Raw genomic sequence first — 20,579 nt, 5'->3', positions numbered from 1 at the left:
AAATAACAAATTGCTATAAAGTAATTTGTACCTTTGATATACTAAACAGGTAGCCTAATCAAGCTACTAATCAAGTGATTTCCAAGATTAAGACTGAAACTTACAGCTTTAGGAACCTTGACCCTAACTGAGGAAAAATCCCATAATTGGCAAAATGAATTGTTTGCATGCAAAACTTCTGAAGGAATAACAGGAAGCCCATACTAGAGGATCCGAGTCAGTCAGAAGCTTTCTCAGAGGAGATGCTCAGCTGCACGGGACTAAAGGCCTGTGACCACGCTGAAGGCCTGGAGAGGCGGGGCAAGTCACTTCAGCCCTCTGGCCCTCACTGTTCTCAAATGCACATGGAGATAATAATTCGTAACTCAAACGTTTTCTGCAAGATTTAAAATCCTAAGAAGAGGGACGTCCCTGGTGGCGCAGTGGGTAAGACTCGGCACTTCCAGTGCAGGGGGCCTGGGTTCGATCCCTGGCCCGGGAACTAGATCCCACATGCGTGCCACAACTAAGGAGCCCACCTGCTGCAACTAAAACCCGACACAACCAAATAAATAAATACATAAATATTTAAAAAATAATAATAATGAAAAATAAATAAAATAAAATTCTAAGAAGAATTTCATTTTAACGTAAGCCATTTAGTCTGGACACACCATAAATCAGGTGAATTTCTCCTTTGCTTAGGGCCCACAAAAAATATTCCCACAAAAAATTTACTTGTCGGACAACTTTCCCTCTCGAGACTTCCTCATTTTTTTTTAATTAAACTATTTTAGTAAAAAAAAAAATTCACTGCAAAATTGAACTCACAACAGAGAAAATACATTTGCACACTTATCAACTGTTTCTTTTTTTAATATCACAGAGCCTTAGGGATAGAAAAGTCATTGAATATATAGTACTACATTTTATTGTCCTAAGATGTACATTCACATTTTAATACCCCTGAAACTGACATATTACAATTGACAGCAACTTACAACAACTGACAGCATCTTCTTTCTTAGCAGTACAAAAAATAGTGGTAAATCTTAAAATCAGTGCTATCTAAGATTTAATGAAACATCGTATTTGGAATCCCCAGGCAATCTGTCAACTAGGCACTAAGCAAATAAAATTCTGCCTAGCTACTCTAAGAGTATGTAAACTATAATGTGAGTGTGTATACACATAGAGAAAATTCTTCAAAATATTAGAAATAAAAGTGGTAGTGGAATTTAGGGTGACTTAATTCCTTTATAATTTTCCGTGGTTGTATGTTCTTTATAATAAACATGTATTTTTTAATCGGAAAAATAACATTTTCATTCTGAAGAAAAACTAGATGGGGTGTGTTAATATTATTATGGCTCTTTATATATTCTGGGAACATTTAATAGTTCATGGAGCATTTCTTTAGGATAAGTACAGATCAGTTAATGTTTAATTCACTGTTTCAAACTGGTCAAGATCAACATGTAAAACTGCATTAACATCAATGTTACTGATGCTGCAAACAATTTTAAATTCCCATTTTATGATTATATGAAATTAAATTGCCTGTTTTTTTAATAGGCACATGTGAATATCTTCCACAACAAGCCGATGAATTATTAAATAGGGTAGAAATGTTACTTCAAATCAACAGAAAGTATATAGTTTTCCTAATTTCTATTGTTTGGTAGTAAATCTACACAGAATTTCACATAAAACAGAACAGATATTTTTTTCCTCTACGTGAAAATTTACCTAAATGTTTGCTTTAATCATGTTGAAGGTTCCAACGCTTTTTATCAGTTGAGGAGTTCAGCTTAACAATCCTCTAAGATCTGAAACTAATAGGAAAAAAACTAGGACTTCCCTGGCGGTCCAGTGGTTAAGACTCCACGCTTCCACTGCAGGGGGCACGGGTTCCGGCTGGGGAACTAAGATCCTGCATGCCACGCAGCGTGGCCAAAAACAAACAACAAAAAAATAAAAATAAAAAACAATAGGAAAAAAACTAAAAGTAGAAAATGGAATTAAAATGTCAAAGTGTTTCTACTGCTTCAAAATTGCTCTATAACTGTAAAATACTCTTAAAAAGAAAATATTAAACTCCTCTCAGTTTTTTAATGAGCTTTCTTTTCAAAGAAAGAACATTCTGCACAAGTCCCCAGAGCAATGAAGTATAAGTCATAAAGTAACAAAATTGATTTTTATGTGCACATGTGGGGGGCAGGGGGGTGGGCGGTGCTTAAGAAGACCAAACAGAGAAATCACGCCCTGGGCTGTAAGCCCATGTTTTGCCTCTAAGCAACAACATATTAAAGTCTGGGCAGCTATACTGCCTAGAATTAAATCTTAGTGTAAATCAGCAAAATAAATAACTTCTGTTGAGTAAAAATCCAAATTTTGTATTTAAGCAAGTCTTTAATTCAAGTGAGACTTTGACAAGTTAAAAGGAGCTTATGAGTATGAAGTAATGTCATGATATATGAGCACAAAGCATTTTAACAGGATAGGGAAAATGTCTATGATAATACTTAAAGGGCTGTCCAATCACCCACAGGACTGATGAAAATGGGGAAAAGGTCAAAGACTTGGGTCAAATAGATGATTAACGAAGAGAATGGAGGCTGAAAGTTAAATGTAGATAAGTGGTCTTATTCTCAATGAAAATGTAAACATAAGCCAAGTTTCTACAAAGATGCACTACAATACTGATTCATGAAAGAGCAAAGATCAGACATTCATTCTAATCCTTGAAGAAGCTAGGAAAAATCCTATTTTTAAGGAAAATAGTAACTCTCAGGAACTACAATGACAACACGCAACCAGAAAAAAAGCAACAGTATGAAGTAATAAAAATCAAACATTCACACGATCAAAGAAATTGTGGATGACGAAATTCACGTGTAAAGATGACATGGATTTTGGTTCACCCCACAAGTGTCAATATTCTGAAGCATTTGAGATTGTGTGACACAGACAGCGACTGTGACTCAAAAGTGGTCTTTTCAATGTGCTAATGCTCTCGCTCCATACGCGCTTTCTAAGAGACAACTGTTGACCCACCTTATTACTCACACCTAACTCCAAATACTACTCCCCCGCAAGTCAATCTAGCTCCAGAGAGGACATCTGCCACCAGTAAGTACAGTCAAAAGAGTATATCCCCCAAGTCCCAAGAGCAATTCCGAAAACGGGTTTTTCAAAATCCAAAACAAAACTAAAGTAAACCAAAGAAACTTTAAAGTAAGTATAGGCGACTAGTTTGAAAAAGGCAATATTCACTTGGATATACAGTACTAGGGAATATATTAGAAAATCTCACTCTAACCAAGTAAAATGAACATGTAAGTACAGTTTGCAGAGCTTCAAAAACATACAGGAAAACCTACAGTTGCCATGGGTTTTTTTGTTTTGTTTTGTTTTTTATTTCAGCAAAACATAGTCCTTCACGTCAAATTAAGGTTAATTTGAATTTTAGAATTCATATGGTTTTGTTTTTATCTGTTATGTAGATCAATTTTGGTTCTTTAGTTGTATAAAAGTTATAAGCAAGTGGAATTTATATATCACCAGTTAAAGCTCATACATATAGGATACATATAATAAAAATGCCATGTTTACTTTAAACATGCATTAAATATACTTACACAGTAGCTCTTCAGTCTGATAAAATCTACAGTCATAGGTATAGATCTATCACTATTTCTGTTCAGTGCTTTGATGTAATCCAGCAGGTCAGCAAAGAATTTATAGCCGCCCTTGAGCACACAGAGGGCCACGATGTGATGGCCTCCCATCTCCTTCATCACATCTCGAGCCAGCCGTTCGGTCCTACAGAAATAAAATCAAGAATTTAATAGAAATTAAATTATATTATAAAAGGGACATTTAAACTTTACAACAACATCCCTTAAGGATTAAACTTCCAGGGGAATTTCCCGGCAGTCCAGTGGTTAGGACTCGGCACTTTCACTGCCGCGGCCCTAGGTTCGATCCCTGGTCTGGGAAACTCAGATCCCGAAAGTTGCGAGGCGCAGCCAAGCAAAAAAAAAAAAAGATTATACTTCGACAAAACATCCTTTGCCCCCATGAAGTATAATATCCTTGCTCATAAAGCGAAGATAAAAATTTCAAAACCCTTCAAAATTCAAGTGTACTGTTACATCTATCATAAATTTTAAAAACGCAAATTAAAATAAGATACAATTTTCACCTATCAAACCAGCAAATTCTAATAATACAAAATTAGAAGAGATTGTGAGGAAAGAGCACTCTCATATACCATTGGGAGTATAAATTAATATACACTTTTTGGAGGATAATTTGGCAGTATCAAAATATTCAATAAACACTTTCCCCTTGTCACAAAATTTCCCCGTGGATAAATTTGAGCAACTGCCCAAACATCTATAAAAGGATGTTCCCTTCTAGTATGATCTGCAAAAGCAAAATAATGGAGACATCTTGCATCTATCAATAAGGAACTGGTTAAATCAATTATGGTACAGCCAGAAAATGGAATGCCATGCAACCTTTAAAATATATGAGAGAGTTCTGGATGCATTAATATGAAAAAATGCCCAATAAATTTTAGACCTATATGATAGTAATACCCATGTGTTAAAATATATAGTATATGTACATGGCCAATGTATAGGGAGGAAATGTGTACAGCAGGCTGAGAGAACTTTTACTCTTCTTGTTTAAGCCTCTATAGTTAGAATATTTTAGAATTCTAGAATATAGCTATATTAGAATAGAGTTATAATATTGATATTATAATTTTAAAATAAAAAACAACAGCCAGACGCACAAGGCAAGCATTTAAATAACACGTAAAGTTTTTCACTGCAATTCATTTAACGGGAAATTTTCAAGCTAGACGTGCATAATCATCAAAATCTGACCTTGTCTTCCCGTGATTCAGCCCCAGTCCATTACCCTGTTCAGGGTTGAGAAATCAAAGACTTTGTGCCTAGAGTTCATTCTTCCAATCTCCCTTCAATATTTACTTTATTCTACTCCCTACAGATTCCCAGTATACCACGACTTATACTGGGTAATTAGTAAGCTCTCCCTTCCTCCCTTTTTTGTCAAGAGGGCTTTTAAAACAGAAAGCATCTATTATGTGACAAGCTGGCCTAGTTCATGTTCAAACATCAACTACTTAAAACAGTTGCTGACACTTGAAATTAATATAAGAAAAAAACAAAGTTTCAATTTAAGATCGTACTAACCTGTCCATAATTAGTCCATGAGGAATAAACACCTTTTCCAAATCCTCAGCATAATGATTAGGTATACAAAATAAATCTAGGTCATAACCTGGTTCATCATCACTAATCTGAAAAAGAAATATGGCTGTTTCAATGACAGCATTTCATGATACAAACACTTGATTGGATTTAGACATTTAAAAGCCTTAGCCTATCACAGAAATTTAGGTATGAGATATCAAGAACTTTCTGTAATTTCATAGGTATGATACTGAATTATAGTTATATAAGAAATCAACCACATGTTTTAGAGATGAATAGTTAAGATTACAGAAGTAAAATGACATGATATGAAATTTTCCTTAGTTCAGCAGAGTAAAAGAAAAACTTTAAAGAGCTAAGACAAATGTATCCTCCCGACTTTTGCATATGTTTGAAAATTTAGTAAAAAAATGTTTAGTACAGTGTAGTCTAACAAGTTAAAATATCACAGTGAACAAGAAAAACTGCTGTTCCCCACCTCAAACCCAAAGAGACTCTCTCATCTCACAGTAGGAAAAAAAATCACCCAAAAAAGCTAAGTGATTCCTTAAAAATCCAAACTTCAAGAAGTCTGAGATTGTTATAATCAACTCATGAGGTGCCTTCATAGTAGATACTCTAAGATTGTTTGAGTAGGACCACATATTGGTCGTTTTGATATGTCCAGTCCCTGTGATGCAAAGTGTTTAATAACACTGATGATGTGGTACCTGTGGTGGTAAAATGTACTATGATTACAGTTTTATAATTATATAATGGACCTATATACACAGAAAAAATATAACAAAATCATAAAAAACTTTTGTCTTGGGGAGGGGAGTTACAGCGATTTTATTTAGCTCTTTATACTATATATTCCAAATTTTCTTCAGTGAGTACATATTGCTTTTTAAAAATATCAAGTCTTTCTTATAAATTATTTGTGGTAGTATGTGTTTTTATACATATATGTGAAAAGTATGGGGAAATTTTATGATATATTAAAACCAAATCTACAAACAAAAAAATTTTAATACAAAAAATTTAAAAAAGAGGAGAGAGAGGGAGAGAGGAAGAAAGAAAGGGTGGGTATGGAAGAATATACCAAACAATAGTCAACTGTAAGAAGTGGGGACCTGTCACTTTCTACACTTTGACTTCTTTTTTTCTTCCCACTGCCAATTTCACTTTTTTAAAAAAATATAGTTGATTTCTAATTCCCACTCAGCATTATATTTAAAGCTTATTCAAAGACACAAACCACAATTATAATACTCTGTCTCACATGACATTCAAGACTAAGTATCTTCCAAATCACATTCAAGAAGCTGATGACATGAACTTTGGCAGTTTGCAAGAAATATTGGTCAAACCATAATTAAATCTCACTGCATCAGTTAATATCTATTGAGTACCTCCTCCTTCAGTCAGCACTGTATTAGGTGCTTAAGGACAAGTAGCTCGGTTTTCAATAAATTTTTAAAATATATTTTTAAGATACATTTATTATTCACAGAATTGATAATTATATTCTAAGAAATCTGAGGTTCACGTCATCTCTCTTTCAGTCCCAAGAGCTCTGAGTTTTCCAGACTTTGGTGGAATTTCAAGTACCGTCGTGTCAGACTGGTAGTAGCTGTGCACTGCTTCCGCTTGGAGCACGTGGCCAGGAGTCTGGCAGCGATTCGGGCAGGTGGACTGGGACATGCCCACAGGTAAGCTCCAGCAGCACATAGTGCAGAGACACTCGCTCGGCACGAGGTGTGAAGTCAATATTGATTTGTTTTTTAAAAAACATGTATTACTTTCATATGCAGGGAAAAAAATCCTATTTTGAGGGGCAAAAGATTATGCCAGGGCCTCTAAGGTGAAGTACTAATGTATCTGCTAAACATTGTCATCAGGCTTATTTCAGAAGACATTTACTATAAAAAGAATGGGAGTATGGAGGTTCCTTAAAAAACTAAAATTAGAGCTACCATACGACCCAGCAATCCTACTACTGGGCATATACCCTGAGAAAACCATAATTCAAAAAGAGTCACGTACCACAATGTTCATTGCAGCTCTATTTACAATAGCCAGGACGTGGAAGCAACCTAAGTGTCCATCGACAGATGAATGGATAAAGAAGATGTGGTACACATATACAATGGAATATTAGCCATAAAAAGAAACGAAATTGAATTATATTTGTAGTGAGGTGGATGGACCTAGAGTCTGTCATACAGAGTGAAGTAAGTCAGAAAGAGAAAAACGAATAACGTATGCTAACAGATATATATGGAATCCAAAAAAAAAAAAAAAAGGTCTGAACCTAAGGGCAGGACAGGAATAAAGACACAGATGTAGAGAATGGACTTGAGGACACAGGTAGGGGAAGGGTAAGCTGGGACGAAGTGAGAGAGTAACACTGACATATATACACTACCAAATGTAAAATCGATAGCTAGTGGGAAGCAGCCACATAGCACAGGGAGATCAGCTCGGGGCTTTGTGACCACCTAGAGGGGTGGGAGGGAGGGAGACGCAAGAGGGAGAAGATATGGGGATATATGTATACGTATAGCTGATTCACTTTGTTATAAAGCAGAAACTAACACACCACTGTAAAGCAATTATACTCCAATAAAGATGTTAAAAAAAAGGAAAAAAAGAATGGGACTAGGACATTTGTGTCACCTACAAGAGTATTTCAAGCAAGCATTACTTTTATAATGCTTCATAACAAGCAAGCATTACTTTTCTTAATTCTGTAAACTGAAATTTAGTTAAAAGTTCTGGGAAAAGAAGAGCTAGACCTTGCTAGATGCTACGAGAGGCCAAACATTGATATCAGGCTCATCAGAACAGATCTGCTATTACCTGACAAGAATGAAAACGTACCATTTCATAGTGCTTTAAAGTCAAGATCCGGAGCGCCAAAATGGCTTCCCTGAGACTTAACTCACCCCGTCCTCCCAGTTACTCACTGCTTCTGCCACAAGCATAAACCAGCACCCACCCAGGACTCTTTGAAACATGCAACACTTATAAAGCCTACTAGTTCTGTGAAAATGGCTCAGTGCCTGGCTATGGGTTTTGCAGGCAGCCTAAGAACTTCGAGAGTCTTGTCTGTCTCAATCGAAGGCAATGTGAACTCTGCCCAGAGTTCATCCCAAACATGCAGTTTAACACAGACAGACCAGCACAGATGTACCCCCCAAATAGGAATTCTGTCAACACGCCAAATTAATTTCCAATTCAGGGACTTCCCTGGCGGTCCAGTAGTTAAGACTCCGCGCTTTCACTGCTGAGGGCCCTGGTTGGGGAACTAAGATTCCACAAGCCATGTGGCGTGGCAAAAAAAAAAAAAAAAAAAATTAATTAAAAAAATTTTTTTCCAATTCAAAAGGTTTTATTTTCAATCAATACTATTAGATTTATATATCACATTCAGTGTAAAAGGGTTGATAGGTTATTTCAAGATGAAAAAAAACATGTTAATATAACTCTTCCCAAGAAGCAAAAATAAGAATTCATAAAACCTGCATCGGGCTTCCCTGGTGGCGCAGTGGTTGAGAGTCCACCTGCCGATGCAGGGGACGCGGGTTGGTGCCCCGGTCCGGGAGGATCCCACATGCCGCGGAGCGGCTGGGCCCGTGAGCCATGGCCGCTGAGCCTGCACGTCTGGAGCCTGTGCTCCGCAACGGGAGAGGCCACAACAGTGAGAGGCCCGCATACCGCAAAAAAAAAAAAAAATAACCTGCATCACTTGAGGTACTTTAGGCATAAATTCACAACTTTGTTATAATTCACTATAAATACATGGGATGTATTTATGGGGGTCCTAATTTAAGAAACATATGATTTGGCCATGCACAGATAATTTTCAGAACTGGGCAAGGACTACATGAGGGTTCATTATACTAATATGTGTACTTGTGTATGTTTCAAATAAAGTTAAACAGGAAGCAATTTATTTAAACAATAACACGGCACCAATATCACTTTTTCTCAATTTTACATTAATGAAAAATCCAAGTTTTAAAAAATTCATATTTAATGATCAAATATGTATTAGAATAGTAATTTTAAAATGGCGAGGACCTTATTCAGAACCTGTAATTCTTATCACTAACACTCAAATATTTATTGAGTACCTACTATGTTGTACATACTAGAGAGGATTAGATAAATTTGACACAACTACCCTCAAAGAGCTTACAGTGTAGTAGAAGATATGACATATACATGAATAACCATAAGACAGTGTGAAACTATTTTAAAAATACAGAAAAAGTATTATGGGAGTTTAGGAGGGTACTCAAACTCTCACTCAGAAGCCTTGCTTGCACCTAGACCACTGATAATAAGAAATAACAGAAGATATAATTCAATAGACAGGAATTTGTTTTAATCATCCCAAGCACCAAAGCTTCATATTAAACAGGCCTAATAATCTCAATCTCTAGAAGACCTAGACAGAAATATACTTGGTGGCCTTTAATCTTATCAGCCCTTATTTGTTCCATCTGATATTGGTTAATATCTGGTATTAATTAACCCCCATCTAACATGGATTAGTTAACAATCCAGTGGGTACTTTGATAGGAAGGGATTGCAATATGTTTAATTATATAAAAATGCATTCAGCACCCACCTTGATTAAGGTACTATGCAATAGATTTTGTAGGGGGATACAAAGATGATTATAAATTTAGAGCCTTCAAAGAGCGTATAATCTAATGGAAAAGACATATACACATACAACTAACTGTACAGCATATTAAAGCTTATAACCTGTACCAAATCTAACTTCACAAGCCCACAAACGTGTGAATATCAAAAGCAGTTATACACACTAAAGATAAACATGGAACCCAAGGTCAGCCAGCACCAATGACTCCCTCCTGAAGCAGTATCAAGCTTAAAGTAGTCATTATATTCTGCTGCCTAGGATATAAACTGAGTAAATTATACTGGCATGTCTCTGATACTGAATTAGCAAAGCCTTCTAAATCAACTAGGCAATAGCAATGCCCAACTTTGTATATGAGTATAAATCACATCTGTTTTATTATTTGTGACTTGGTGTTGCATGTCTAAGCACGTGGTTATTACCAACACCTTCTAAAAGAACTGCATTAGTCTGCCCAACAAAATACTGTAGACCGGGTGGCTTAAACAACAGTAATTTATTCCTCACAGTTCTGTAGGCTGGGAAGTCCAAGATCAAGGGGCCAGCAAAGTAGGTTTCATTCTGACGCCTCTTCTCTTGGCTTGTAGGCAGCCATCTTCTCCTGGCTATCTGTGTGCTGAGCGCTGGGTCTGGGAACTCTCCGGTGTCTTTCTTAAAAGACCAGGGCCCCACCCTCATGACGGTACCTAGTCCTAATTACCTTCCAAAGGCCCCATCTCCAAATACCATCACATTGGGGGTTAGAGCTTCAACATATGAACTTAACATAAAATGGCTAAAGATCGCAAAGAAGGTCCTGGATGGCTTTGGGGAGGGCCCAACCCCAAAATATTTGGGGGAGAGCCCTGGAGGGGCTGGAAGTGGTAAACAAATGAAATGTGGTTTCCCTGCAGATCCACCTTTCCTACTCTGATTTCCAGTTCAGCCAGAAATGGCCAAAGGATAGGTTATTAATAGCTCTCAGTTACTTACCATTTACCCAGACAGTTCAGAAATCTGACTGCATCTCCTCAGAGCTTTAAAACATAGCTCTCAAATTCTAACCTATCTGTAATATACTTGTTAATGGTAAAATCTACAAGGCACTTTTATTAATATGAAAGATTATTGAAAAATGTAACATTACTATACATCTTTTGTCTAGAACCAAAGTCAATCTTTTGCTATCATAAATTACCAAAATAATTTTATTTTCCAGTAAAACTGAAGCCACAAATTCTTAATAATTATGTGTCACATCGATAATAATGGTTTTCATACATGAAAAATTTTGTGGTTTACACGTCTAATTACAGAGATATACTATCTAAAATTACAGTAAGCAAGGAAATTAACTCGAGCTAAGACAACACATGCAACATCAATTCATCATCTGTGAGCAGGATTGCTTAAGCCTGCTTGTGGTCAAAAAATGACAACGTTCCTGGGTCCAAACAAGACTAAATGGAAGTGAGGAAGCGAATCTTAAAATATGAATTAAAAGATGTACAGTAATAGATAAAATACATTTTATTTTATTCCTAGTAACCAACAATAATCCCAAGCTTCTAGAATGGGCAGAAATGGCTAGGTGGCGTATTTTTACCTTTTATATTCAGACACTTTAAAATTCTCAAAAAACACCAAAGCAGATGTGTCATTCCCTTGGGATAATTTGTGATAACTCAGGATATCATAAGACCAAAATTATGAACTACTGATGCATTTATCCCTAAATGTGAAAAGAATTAAAAGGTTTACAAGAATCTAAGGGTTACAAGAATTAAAATCAGCATTCTATTCAACTCAGGGATAAATTATTACCCGCTTCTACGTAAGCAGGCCCATAACTACTATCTAACACTATCATCTTTCCTTTCCAGTGCGCACAGTGGAATAACAGGCATGTTAATTCTGGGCAAAACATAAATGCCTATCAATTATCAGAAGCACAGTGCTGAAGATAGTAGTTTCATAGCAATCTGAAGTGTTTGTTTGAATTCTTATTAGTAGCAAGTTATTCTAAATGTTTGTTAGTAATTTGGTAGCCACTGGCAGGAAAATAACAATCCAGTCTCAATATTAACATGGTGGTTGACACTTTTATAGCATATAAATCTTACCAATGCACACAATATACAATTACAGATAGGAAGAAGAGCACACTAGCACATCTTTAGCATCTCTTCCCAGGGGAAAAGAAGGACATGGCCCAGTTACTGCCTAGTGAACTACAGAAATCTAAAAGAGAACTCCAAGACCCCTCTTCTCGGCTGATCTGGTTGGTCCTTTTGTCTTTTTCCTACCTCCTGCCTATGGACTTTCTGTGATACCTAGATACAAAGAATGGACAGAAAACAATTAAGATGAATCTACAGTATGCATGTCACGTTAATCAATTTGTAGAATGAAACCCCCAAACTCAACTGCTCCATTTCTTGGTGGTCACCAAGAATAATTTTGGTCTACATTGTCAGTCTAAACCCTGATGATAACAGTGATAGGGTTGTGGACCAAAAAAATGCACTATTTTATCAATTCTGTGAAAATTATTAGCAGGGTAAGATTTAAGTCCAGTTAATAGGGGTTACATTTCTAGCACTACCATCCTGAAATTTAGAAGATATTTTATCCACATAATGTATATCTGATGTTTCACAATAACTTGCAAAAATTCAGAAGCTTGTTCTTTGTTCAAGTGTGTCCAAGTTTACCCTGGAAGTTTAGAGAGATAGTTACAAGTAGCATGGGTCATATCAGGCAGATCTGCAGGTCAATTCCTTCTAAGTGATACTGGGCAAGTTATCAATAGTTCACCCATCTGTGCCTCCAAGGTCATACTAGTGTTTATCTCCCTCCCTCCTATTATGTATCTTTAGGTCAGTTATATTAGATAATGCTGCAAAATATTTACTTCACTGCCTAAAGCATAGTAAGTACTAAATAAATATCTACTACTGTCACTATGAACCTAAAAGTGCAGAGGTTAAGAGCAGACTCTGGGGCCAGATAGCTTAGATTCAAATCCTAGTATTGCTGGGTAATCTTGGGAAAGTTACTTAACCTCTCTGAGCCACATAAATTTTTTTAAATAAATATCAAACCAGTTAATATGTGTAAAGGGCTTAGTAACCAGCAAACAGTAAGCACTATTTAAGTGTCCGTCACTGCTAACATGAAGACAATTTCTGGGAAGGAAATAAAAAAAGGAACAGGAATTTGCAAACCGAAAACACAATGAATATCTTGATGTTCAAACAAAACTAACAGCCAGTTCTAGCAAAAATAATTCACTGTATGCTGGTGCAGCCATTGGACCCCAAAGCTTAAAAGCATCTAACTTCCTCAGCAACTGAATAAAACAGTTGAGTACCTACTATTAGCATAACATTTAAGTGTATGGGCCCTTGAGAGAGACCTAGGTTTGAGTCTGAGCTCCTCTTAATAACTGTGTGACACGGCGTATGTTACGTTAAGAGGTTAAGTTACTTAACCTCTCACTGGGGCTTCAAGGATTCCTCATCTGTAAAACGATAATCATACTTTTGTTAGAGGGTTGTTTTGAGGACTAAACAGGACTATGTAGGTAAACACATCGATAGATATCATTACTATTCCCAGTCAGGGACCACGCAAAGGTTGTTCATTCACAAAGACCGGCTATCCTTTCAATAACACCATGAGGTAGCTAGCACCTCAGTTATACATAAGACACTTAAATCCAGAAAGGTAGTTACCCAAGGCCACACAGCTAGTAAATAACCCACACAAGCAGGATCCCAGGCCAGACTCCATTAAGAGCACTGCTCTTTACCTGAAGTCACAATGCCTAATATGAACTAGAACCCTTCTCTTCTTGGGGCTCAAGTGGTTAATTATTTAATTTATTCATCCAACAGACCATCACTGAGAATTTCTTGCATGCCAGGCACTGTACTACGCGCTGGGGTTACAGCGGTGATTCCTGCCCTTATAAAGTTTATGTTTTTGTGGGAGAGACAATCAACAGGTAGTAAGGTAACTGCTAAAATAATAATAATAATAGTAATAATGCAGGCTAAGGCATTTAACTATTGAGAGAAGGTTGGCTATTTTAGCAAGCGTGATCAGAAAGGGAGGGTAAGGGGAGGGAGCAGCTTGGCTTGTTCGAGAAACAAGGAACAGAACCAATGAGGTTGGAGACAGGATACCAAAGACGGATTATGGTGCCAATGTCCTTGAAGGTAAGGACCAGATTGGCATTTTTTGTCCCCTGAAGCATCAAAGAGCATAGGATCCGGATTCAAGCAGATCTGATTACGAGGCCTGGCTACCTCTGGGCCGTGTGAAAGCTAACTACTTTCTACGTGTGTAAAAAGGTAGGCATGGTTACCGCTGCCAAGGCTGCCGTGAGGATGCAATGAGGCAATGCGCATTCCCACAAATAATCATTACAATGTTTGAAAAACTAGGTGAAAATACCAGTCCCCGCATGCCTCCCATGTGGTCGTTTCCGTGCTCCTGGGCCCTCTCACGGAGCTTCCCCGAGGACCTCACCCACACACCGCACACCGACAGAGAACAGCCCCTCCTAAGAAAGCTCCCACCCTCACCCCGCCAGATCATTCCCGAACTAGCCCACGGCCCCTCCCCACAGCACGCTCGCAAGCGGCACATGTCAACCAAAACGCCATTTCCACCCTCTCCTCCCACACGCAGCCCTCCTTCCCGGGGCTCTCCAGAGGCGGCCACCCCGACCTCACCGTTCCATCCCCCCAGCCGCCCGGGTGTGACGCGCGGCCGAACCCAGGAGGCTGCGGCCGCCCCCCGCTCCCCGGCCCCGGGCCACGCCGGCCCGAGCCCGCACTGCGGCCCCGCGCCTCAGGGACCGGCCGCCGCCGCCACGGGCCTGGAGGGCCAGGCTGCTCACCACGACGCTGGGGCTGCGGGTCGCCATAACGGAGCCGGCTGGCGCGCGGGCTGAGGGCAGTCTGGGGAGGAGGAAGCCGGCGGCGGGGCCAAGAAGAAGGTGGAGGCGCGGCAGGAGGCGGCACCGCGCGGGAAAGCAGAGTAGTCCGCCCGAGCGCTCTTCGCCGCCACCGCCCGCCCGGAAATCTTCTTGAAGACTTACGAAGAAGGCGGAGGCGCGGCAGGAGGCGGCACCGCGCGGGAAAGCAGAGTAGTCCGCCCGAGCGCTCTTCGCCGCCGCCGCCGCCGCCGCCGCCGCCGCCGCCGCCGCTGCGAGCCCAGGCGCAGCAGGCCCCGCCCCCGCTCCGCCCCGAGGCCCCGCCCACAGCCGCCCGCGCGCTCCCCGCGCCCCTCCGTGGGAGCCTGCGGGTTTCCACGCTCCCGAGGTGGCCGTGGGAATTTTCTCCCCGAAGAAGCGGAGACTCCCGCGCAGCCTCTCTTCCTCTTTACCTCAGTCTCCCATCCAGACGGCTCCCAAATTCCCAGACCTGCCGCCGCCCTCCTTTCTTCCCAGTGGCCCTAAACTGGGCGCCGGCTTTTCAGGTTCCTTGGACTGCATTGCGGCTTCCATTTTCCTGACTCGTGGCCGGATTCTAACAAAAATCTTTAACTGGATGTAAGAGTTGAGACCTAGAGCCCTAGAGTCAGCCCGATAAGGGTACAAATCCGAGGGGAACCCTTAACTGTTCTGTGACCTTGTGCGAGTCAGGCTCACTGAGCCTCTCTTTTTCGTCTCAGTAAAATGGGGATATTATTAACAAGGCTCGTTGAGGATTAAAGAAGATGATGTGTACGTATATGGTGTGTGCATATGTATATATATATGGTACAGCACTTAGGACAGTGCACAATCAGTAAATGGGAACTATCGCCTTTGCTGATCTATATTCTTTGCCACCACAATTCCCATACGGCAATGGGGGAAAAAATCCTCCCCGACTCTCCAATAGGTCGGGTAAGCAAATAAGAGTTGTTCCATTCCTAACGTGCTCATCTGTGTAGCTCCAGCACCCACCACAGTGCCCAGCACAAAGTTTGGTGGCCTCCATTAAGGCCACTGAGGGAAGTGTGATGGTAGGAGATTTGTGAAACGGGGCAAGTCATTGAACTCGGAGCTTCAGTCTCTCTCTAAAAAATAGTGCTGCTATGAACTTTTTTTTTTTTACATATCTTTTGGTGAACATGAGTGCATTTCCATTGGGTATATAGGCTTTGAAGTTCATATTAGTACATTTTTATTACTTATTCTTTTAACAATCATTGTTTCACTGGGAAGTTAATTCAGAGAACTTTCGGTTATACATTTGGCCCCTGACACAAACGGACTCAGCCACCTACACTGGTTTCTAAATTAGATACCAACACTTCAGAACCCTTCCAGCTTGCTTCTGGCTCGCAGTTTCTTTCTCCAGCCCCTATGGTGCCACATACTCCTGTATTTTAACAGAGATTTGAAATAAACGGTGAAAGCCCAGTGACTTCAAAGGCAAAGAAACAGTCATTATTTCAACCCTGTCATTCTAGGTGACAACTTGGAGCTTTTACTTGTGTGTAAAATTTAAAACAGCAAACAGTGCAGTCTACAAGACGTAATCCTTTTGTTTGGTAAGTGAAAATCTGGTTAATGTATGAAATATTTTACTGAATTTGGACAATGTATTTAAAATTGAAATGTATTCTTTTAAATTTTTAATTGTTTTAAAACTAAAGATGAAATCAAGAAAATAATGGTTTTTACTAATTATTACAGAAAATAATTTTGTCAGACAGACAAAATAATTTTCTCATATAATTTTGTCATTCTGGGTGTCAAATATGCTACGTTATGCCACTGATCTTTACTAGAATATCTGCATGAAGGAAGAAATAAGGAAGCATGGGTATAACCCAAGATTCCCCTGCCCCACTCCTGACTTTCCAGAAACAGTTCTGTAATCCACTTATGTGGACATAATGAGGAATTATTTCTGTACCACAACCAATTCTGAGTCTATTTCTGCTCCACACATTTCTTCGCTTAGTAAAAACCTTGTTTTTACCATGGTGCTGTGGTCCACCAAAATTTGTATTTCTATGAAAAAAAAATTATCACTGAAAAAATACTTATCCTAGGGCTTCCCTGGTGGCGCAGTGGTTAAGAATCCACCTGCCAATGCAGGGGACACGGGTTCGATCCCTGGTCCGGAAAGATCCCACATGCCACGGAACAGCTAAGCCCATGCGCCACAACTACTGAGCCTGTGCTCTAGAGCCCATGAGCCACAACTACTGAAGCCTGCGTGCCACAACTACTGAAGCCTGTGCACCTAGAGCCCGTGCTCCACAACGAGAAGCCACTGCAATGAGAAGCCCGCGCACCACAACGAAGAGTAGCCCCCACTCCCCGCAACTAGAGAAGGCCCGTGCGCAGCAATGAAGACCCAATGCAGCCAAAAATAAAAATAAACAAATACATTTATTTTAAAAATACTTATCCTAAATGTTGAATTTTCAAACTGAGTTTACAATAGCTTTCTCAATGTCAGATGTTTCATCAGAATAAATTCCCATTAGCTTTACTTTGATTCCATGAATTGGATGACAAATTGAACCATTACCGGAAATTAACCAACGTGATGGTTAATTTTTATGTGTCAACTTGGCTTGGCCGTGGTCCCCAGATATTTGGTCAAACATTATTCTGGATGTTTCTGTGAAGGTGTTTTTTTGGATGAGATTAACATTTAAATCAGTGGACTCTGAGTAAAGCAGATTACATTCCCTAATGTGGGTGGGCCTCGTCCAATCAGTTGAAGGCCTGTATAGAACAAAGGCTGACCTCGCCTGCAGGCAAGAAGGAATTCTGCCAGCCTTTGGACTGGAACTGCACCTCTTCCCTGTGTCCAGCCTGTTGGCCTTCTCCATCAGATTTTGGACTCGCCAGGTCTCCACAACCGTGTGAGCCAATTCCTTAAAATCTCTCTCTCTCTCTCTCTCTCTCTCTCTCTCGCTCTCTCTCTCTCTCTCTCTCTCTCTCTCTCTCTCTCTCTCTCTCCACACACACACACAAACACACATCCTGTTAGTTCTGTTTCTCTGGAGAACGCTGACTCATATAACTGATTTTCGATTTGAATCATCTCACGATATCAATATAAAACTGACATCATTTATTTAACTGTGAAGTTCTCCTGCAAATAGAGCTACTTATTAAAAGGTATTGTTTCACTTTTCATCATGTACAAGGAAACCTGAAATCAAAAATGAGTAAATGGGGATCCCCTGGTGGCGCAGTGGTTGAGGGTCCGCCTGCCGATGCAGGGGACGCGGGTTCGTGCCCCGGTCCGGGTGGATCCCACGTGCCGCGGAGCGGCTGGGCCCGTGGGCCATGGCCGCTGGGCCTGCGCGTCCGGAGCCTGTGCTCCACAACAGTGAGAGGCCCCAACACCGCAAAAAAAAAAAAAAAAAAAAAAAAAAAAAAAAAAAAAGTGAGTAAATGAATTTTGGAGAAGTTATTTGATCTAAAAAAAGTCATTCACAAGCAATATGAAGATACCCTCTCTGCAGCTGCATCTTGTTAAATCACCTTTGCTGCACAGCCTTCTTAAAATAACTACAAACCTTTGAGGTAGATGATGATGCTGTCTCTGTAGACATGTCTTCTGGTTTTCATGTAGTCAGTGATATCACTGAGCCCCACCTGCGTGTGGATAATAACTATCAAAAATGTTTTGTTCATGTTACACATTCATGATCAATTTTCTTGAATAACAAATTTGGTATTTTTTATCAGTTATGCACTTTAGTTTTTTGAACCCATGCTGAAAGGGTGGACTGCAAATTTAAAAAAAATAAGGGTTGTAGATTTGCAACATATAATGAATGACATAACCATTGTACCAAGAGCATTCAGATTACTCGCTGTATTATGTTCTATGGCAGGACATATTTCTGCCTCTATTTCCTGAATATATTTTACATACACGTAAATATGTAATTCCCTGTGTCCACTGGCCTACTGAATGGTGGCCTAGCAGCTTCTTGTATCTTGCAGGTTTTGGCACGGGCACACCCAGCTGGCACACCCAGTGTCCAGCATGGGGCACAGTGGTGAATACTGCCCCCCCAATCCCTACTCAGGACAAGAATGAGTCGGTTGTCTTTAACTCCTAGTGTCAGTGCACTTGCTCTGTTATCAGTGAACACCCAGCACACTGTCCTTGAGAGGGAGCTGTTAGTTACATTGTATTTGGAAAAACTTAGGAAAAGGGAGAAGAGTTATCACTGGTTGTTGTTTAGGTTTAACTCCCTGTTAAAGTGAGAATTTGGTTCTCTGTACATGCATCTCACAAGCTAGTAGATGAGACCAAGGCAGAAACTGGAATTAAAAAGTGGTGATGCAACAGACCCATCCTGGCTTATTTCAATTCAACTATTAATACACTTCGTGGGAAAATGAAAAATCTGGGACAAATGCTAAACTGGACAAGATGCCAGGAGAACACATAAACTGGGAATGTTTTGGGCAAACTAGAATGTATAGTCCCCCTACAATGGTATAGGGCCAGCTGGGGGATGCTTTCCAATGCTGCTGATGGCAGCTCTTCAACTGAAGTCCCCCAATCTCTGAGAGTTTTCTTCCTCTCCAGTTCACTTTGGCCACCTGCCTAACGTTAAGCATGCCTCAGATTCACGGGAGACCTCCAATTCCACAGTCTATCACCCTGTTCTTGGCTTCCCTTATATCCCTGACTTCCCAGTTCAGTTTGCATCCCACATGAACCACTCTCTCACCACTGCCAGAAGTCCTTTGTACCCTTCTAATTCTGCTCTGCCACAATGGCAAAGCCACACCCTGGCTCAACCCACAGCCTGTTTTGTCTACCCCTGTTAGGCTGTGGAGGGCTGTAGGAGAAAACCCCACAACCATGGGGATTGGTTCCTCTACAGATTCATGGTCTCAAACCTCAACTAGGCCCTAAGCACCCCTCCATAATCCTTTACAAGTGCTTGGTCAGCTCCCCGTCTTGTTCCCCTCAGTAATGCTCTGAACATTCAACCCCATTCAACCCCATCAAATTCACTCTAGAATGAAGACTCAACCCATTAACTTATGAAGAGATGGAAGGAATCAGGCCTAAATCACATCAGTTCCTTCCACCCACATCTACACTGCTTCTTCCCCTTTATCCTCCAGGCCCAGAGGTGATGCGTCTCTCCATATTTGCTCTACTTTCTCACTTCCCATCTCCTCTCAACAAACTTTCATTGCCCTCTGTCTTCTGCACCCACCATTGGACTGAAACAGCTTTGACAAAGAACACCATTGACTGCTATCTTGCCAAATCCAATGGACACTATCTTTGGCCTTGTATAACTGTCCTTTACATTGCATTTGATACTATTTATCACTTTGTTCTTGAATGTCTCTGCCATCTCTTTGGCTTCTGGAACACCACCTTCCGGATTCTCCTGCTGCCCTATTTCTTCTTGCTTTCTCTCTCAAAGTTTCCAGTATACCCTTCCCCAGTGTTAACATCCAATACAACCACACCCAGTACAATGATCAAAATCAGGAAACTCACATTGCTACAACAGTGTTAACTAATCTAGAACCCTTATTTAAATTTCACCATTGTCTCGTTAATATCCCTCTCCTGGACCATGGCTGAATCCAGGAATGAATGCATGTTGCATATCCTCAAGTCTCCTTCATTCTGGAACAGTTCCTCAGTCTTTGTGATCTTGAATTTTTTTTTTTTTTTTTTTTTTTTTTTTTTTTT

At 40.0% G+C, this 20,579-nt stretch overlaps 1 protein-coding gene across 1 annotated transcript in view; it reads right to left on the bottom strand.

Annotated features, from left to right (window-relative positions):
- The window catches only part of LOC102985101 (hypoxanthine-guanine phosphoribosyltransferase), a 32,156-nt gene extending 17,209 nt beyond the window's left edge, over nt 1-14,947 (bottom strand). Inside the window, exons 1-3 of the mRNA XM_024128212.2 lie at nt 14,780-14,947; nt 5,211-5,317; nt 3,621-3,804 (exon numbers count right to left, since the gene is read on the bottom strand). Coding sequence (XP_023983980.1) covers nt 3,621-3,804; nt 5,211-5,317; nt 14,780-14,806 — 318 coding nt within the window. The 5' untranslated portion in view covers nt 14,807-14,947. The remainder of the gene's footprint in view (nt 1-3,620; nt 3,805-5,210; nt 5,318-14,779) is intronic.
- Between the last annotated feature and the right edge of the window lie 5,632 nt (nt 14,948-20,579).

Source organism: Physeter macrocephalus, chromosome 21 (assembly GCF_002837175.3).
Source record: "Physeter macrocephalus isolate SW-GA chromosome 21, ASM283717v5, whole genome shotgun sequence".
Lineage (NCBI taxonomy): Eukaryota > Metazoa > Chordata > Mammalia > Artiodactyla > Physeteridae > Physeter > Physeter macrocephalus.
The sequence above is the reverse complement of the archived record's forward strand: the minus strand, read 5'-3'. Positions and strand labels throughout refer to the sequence as shown.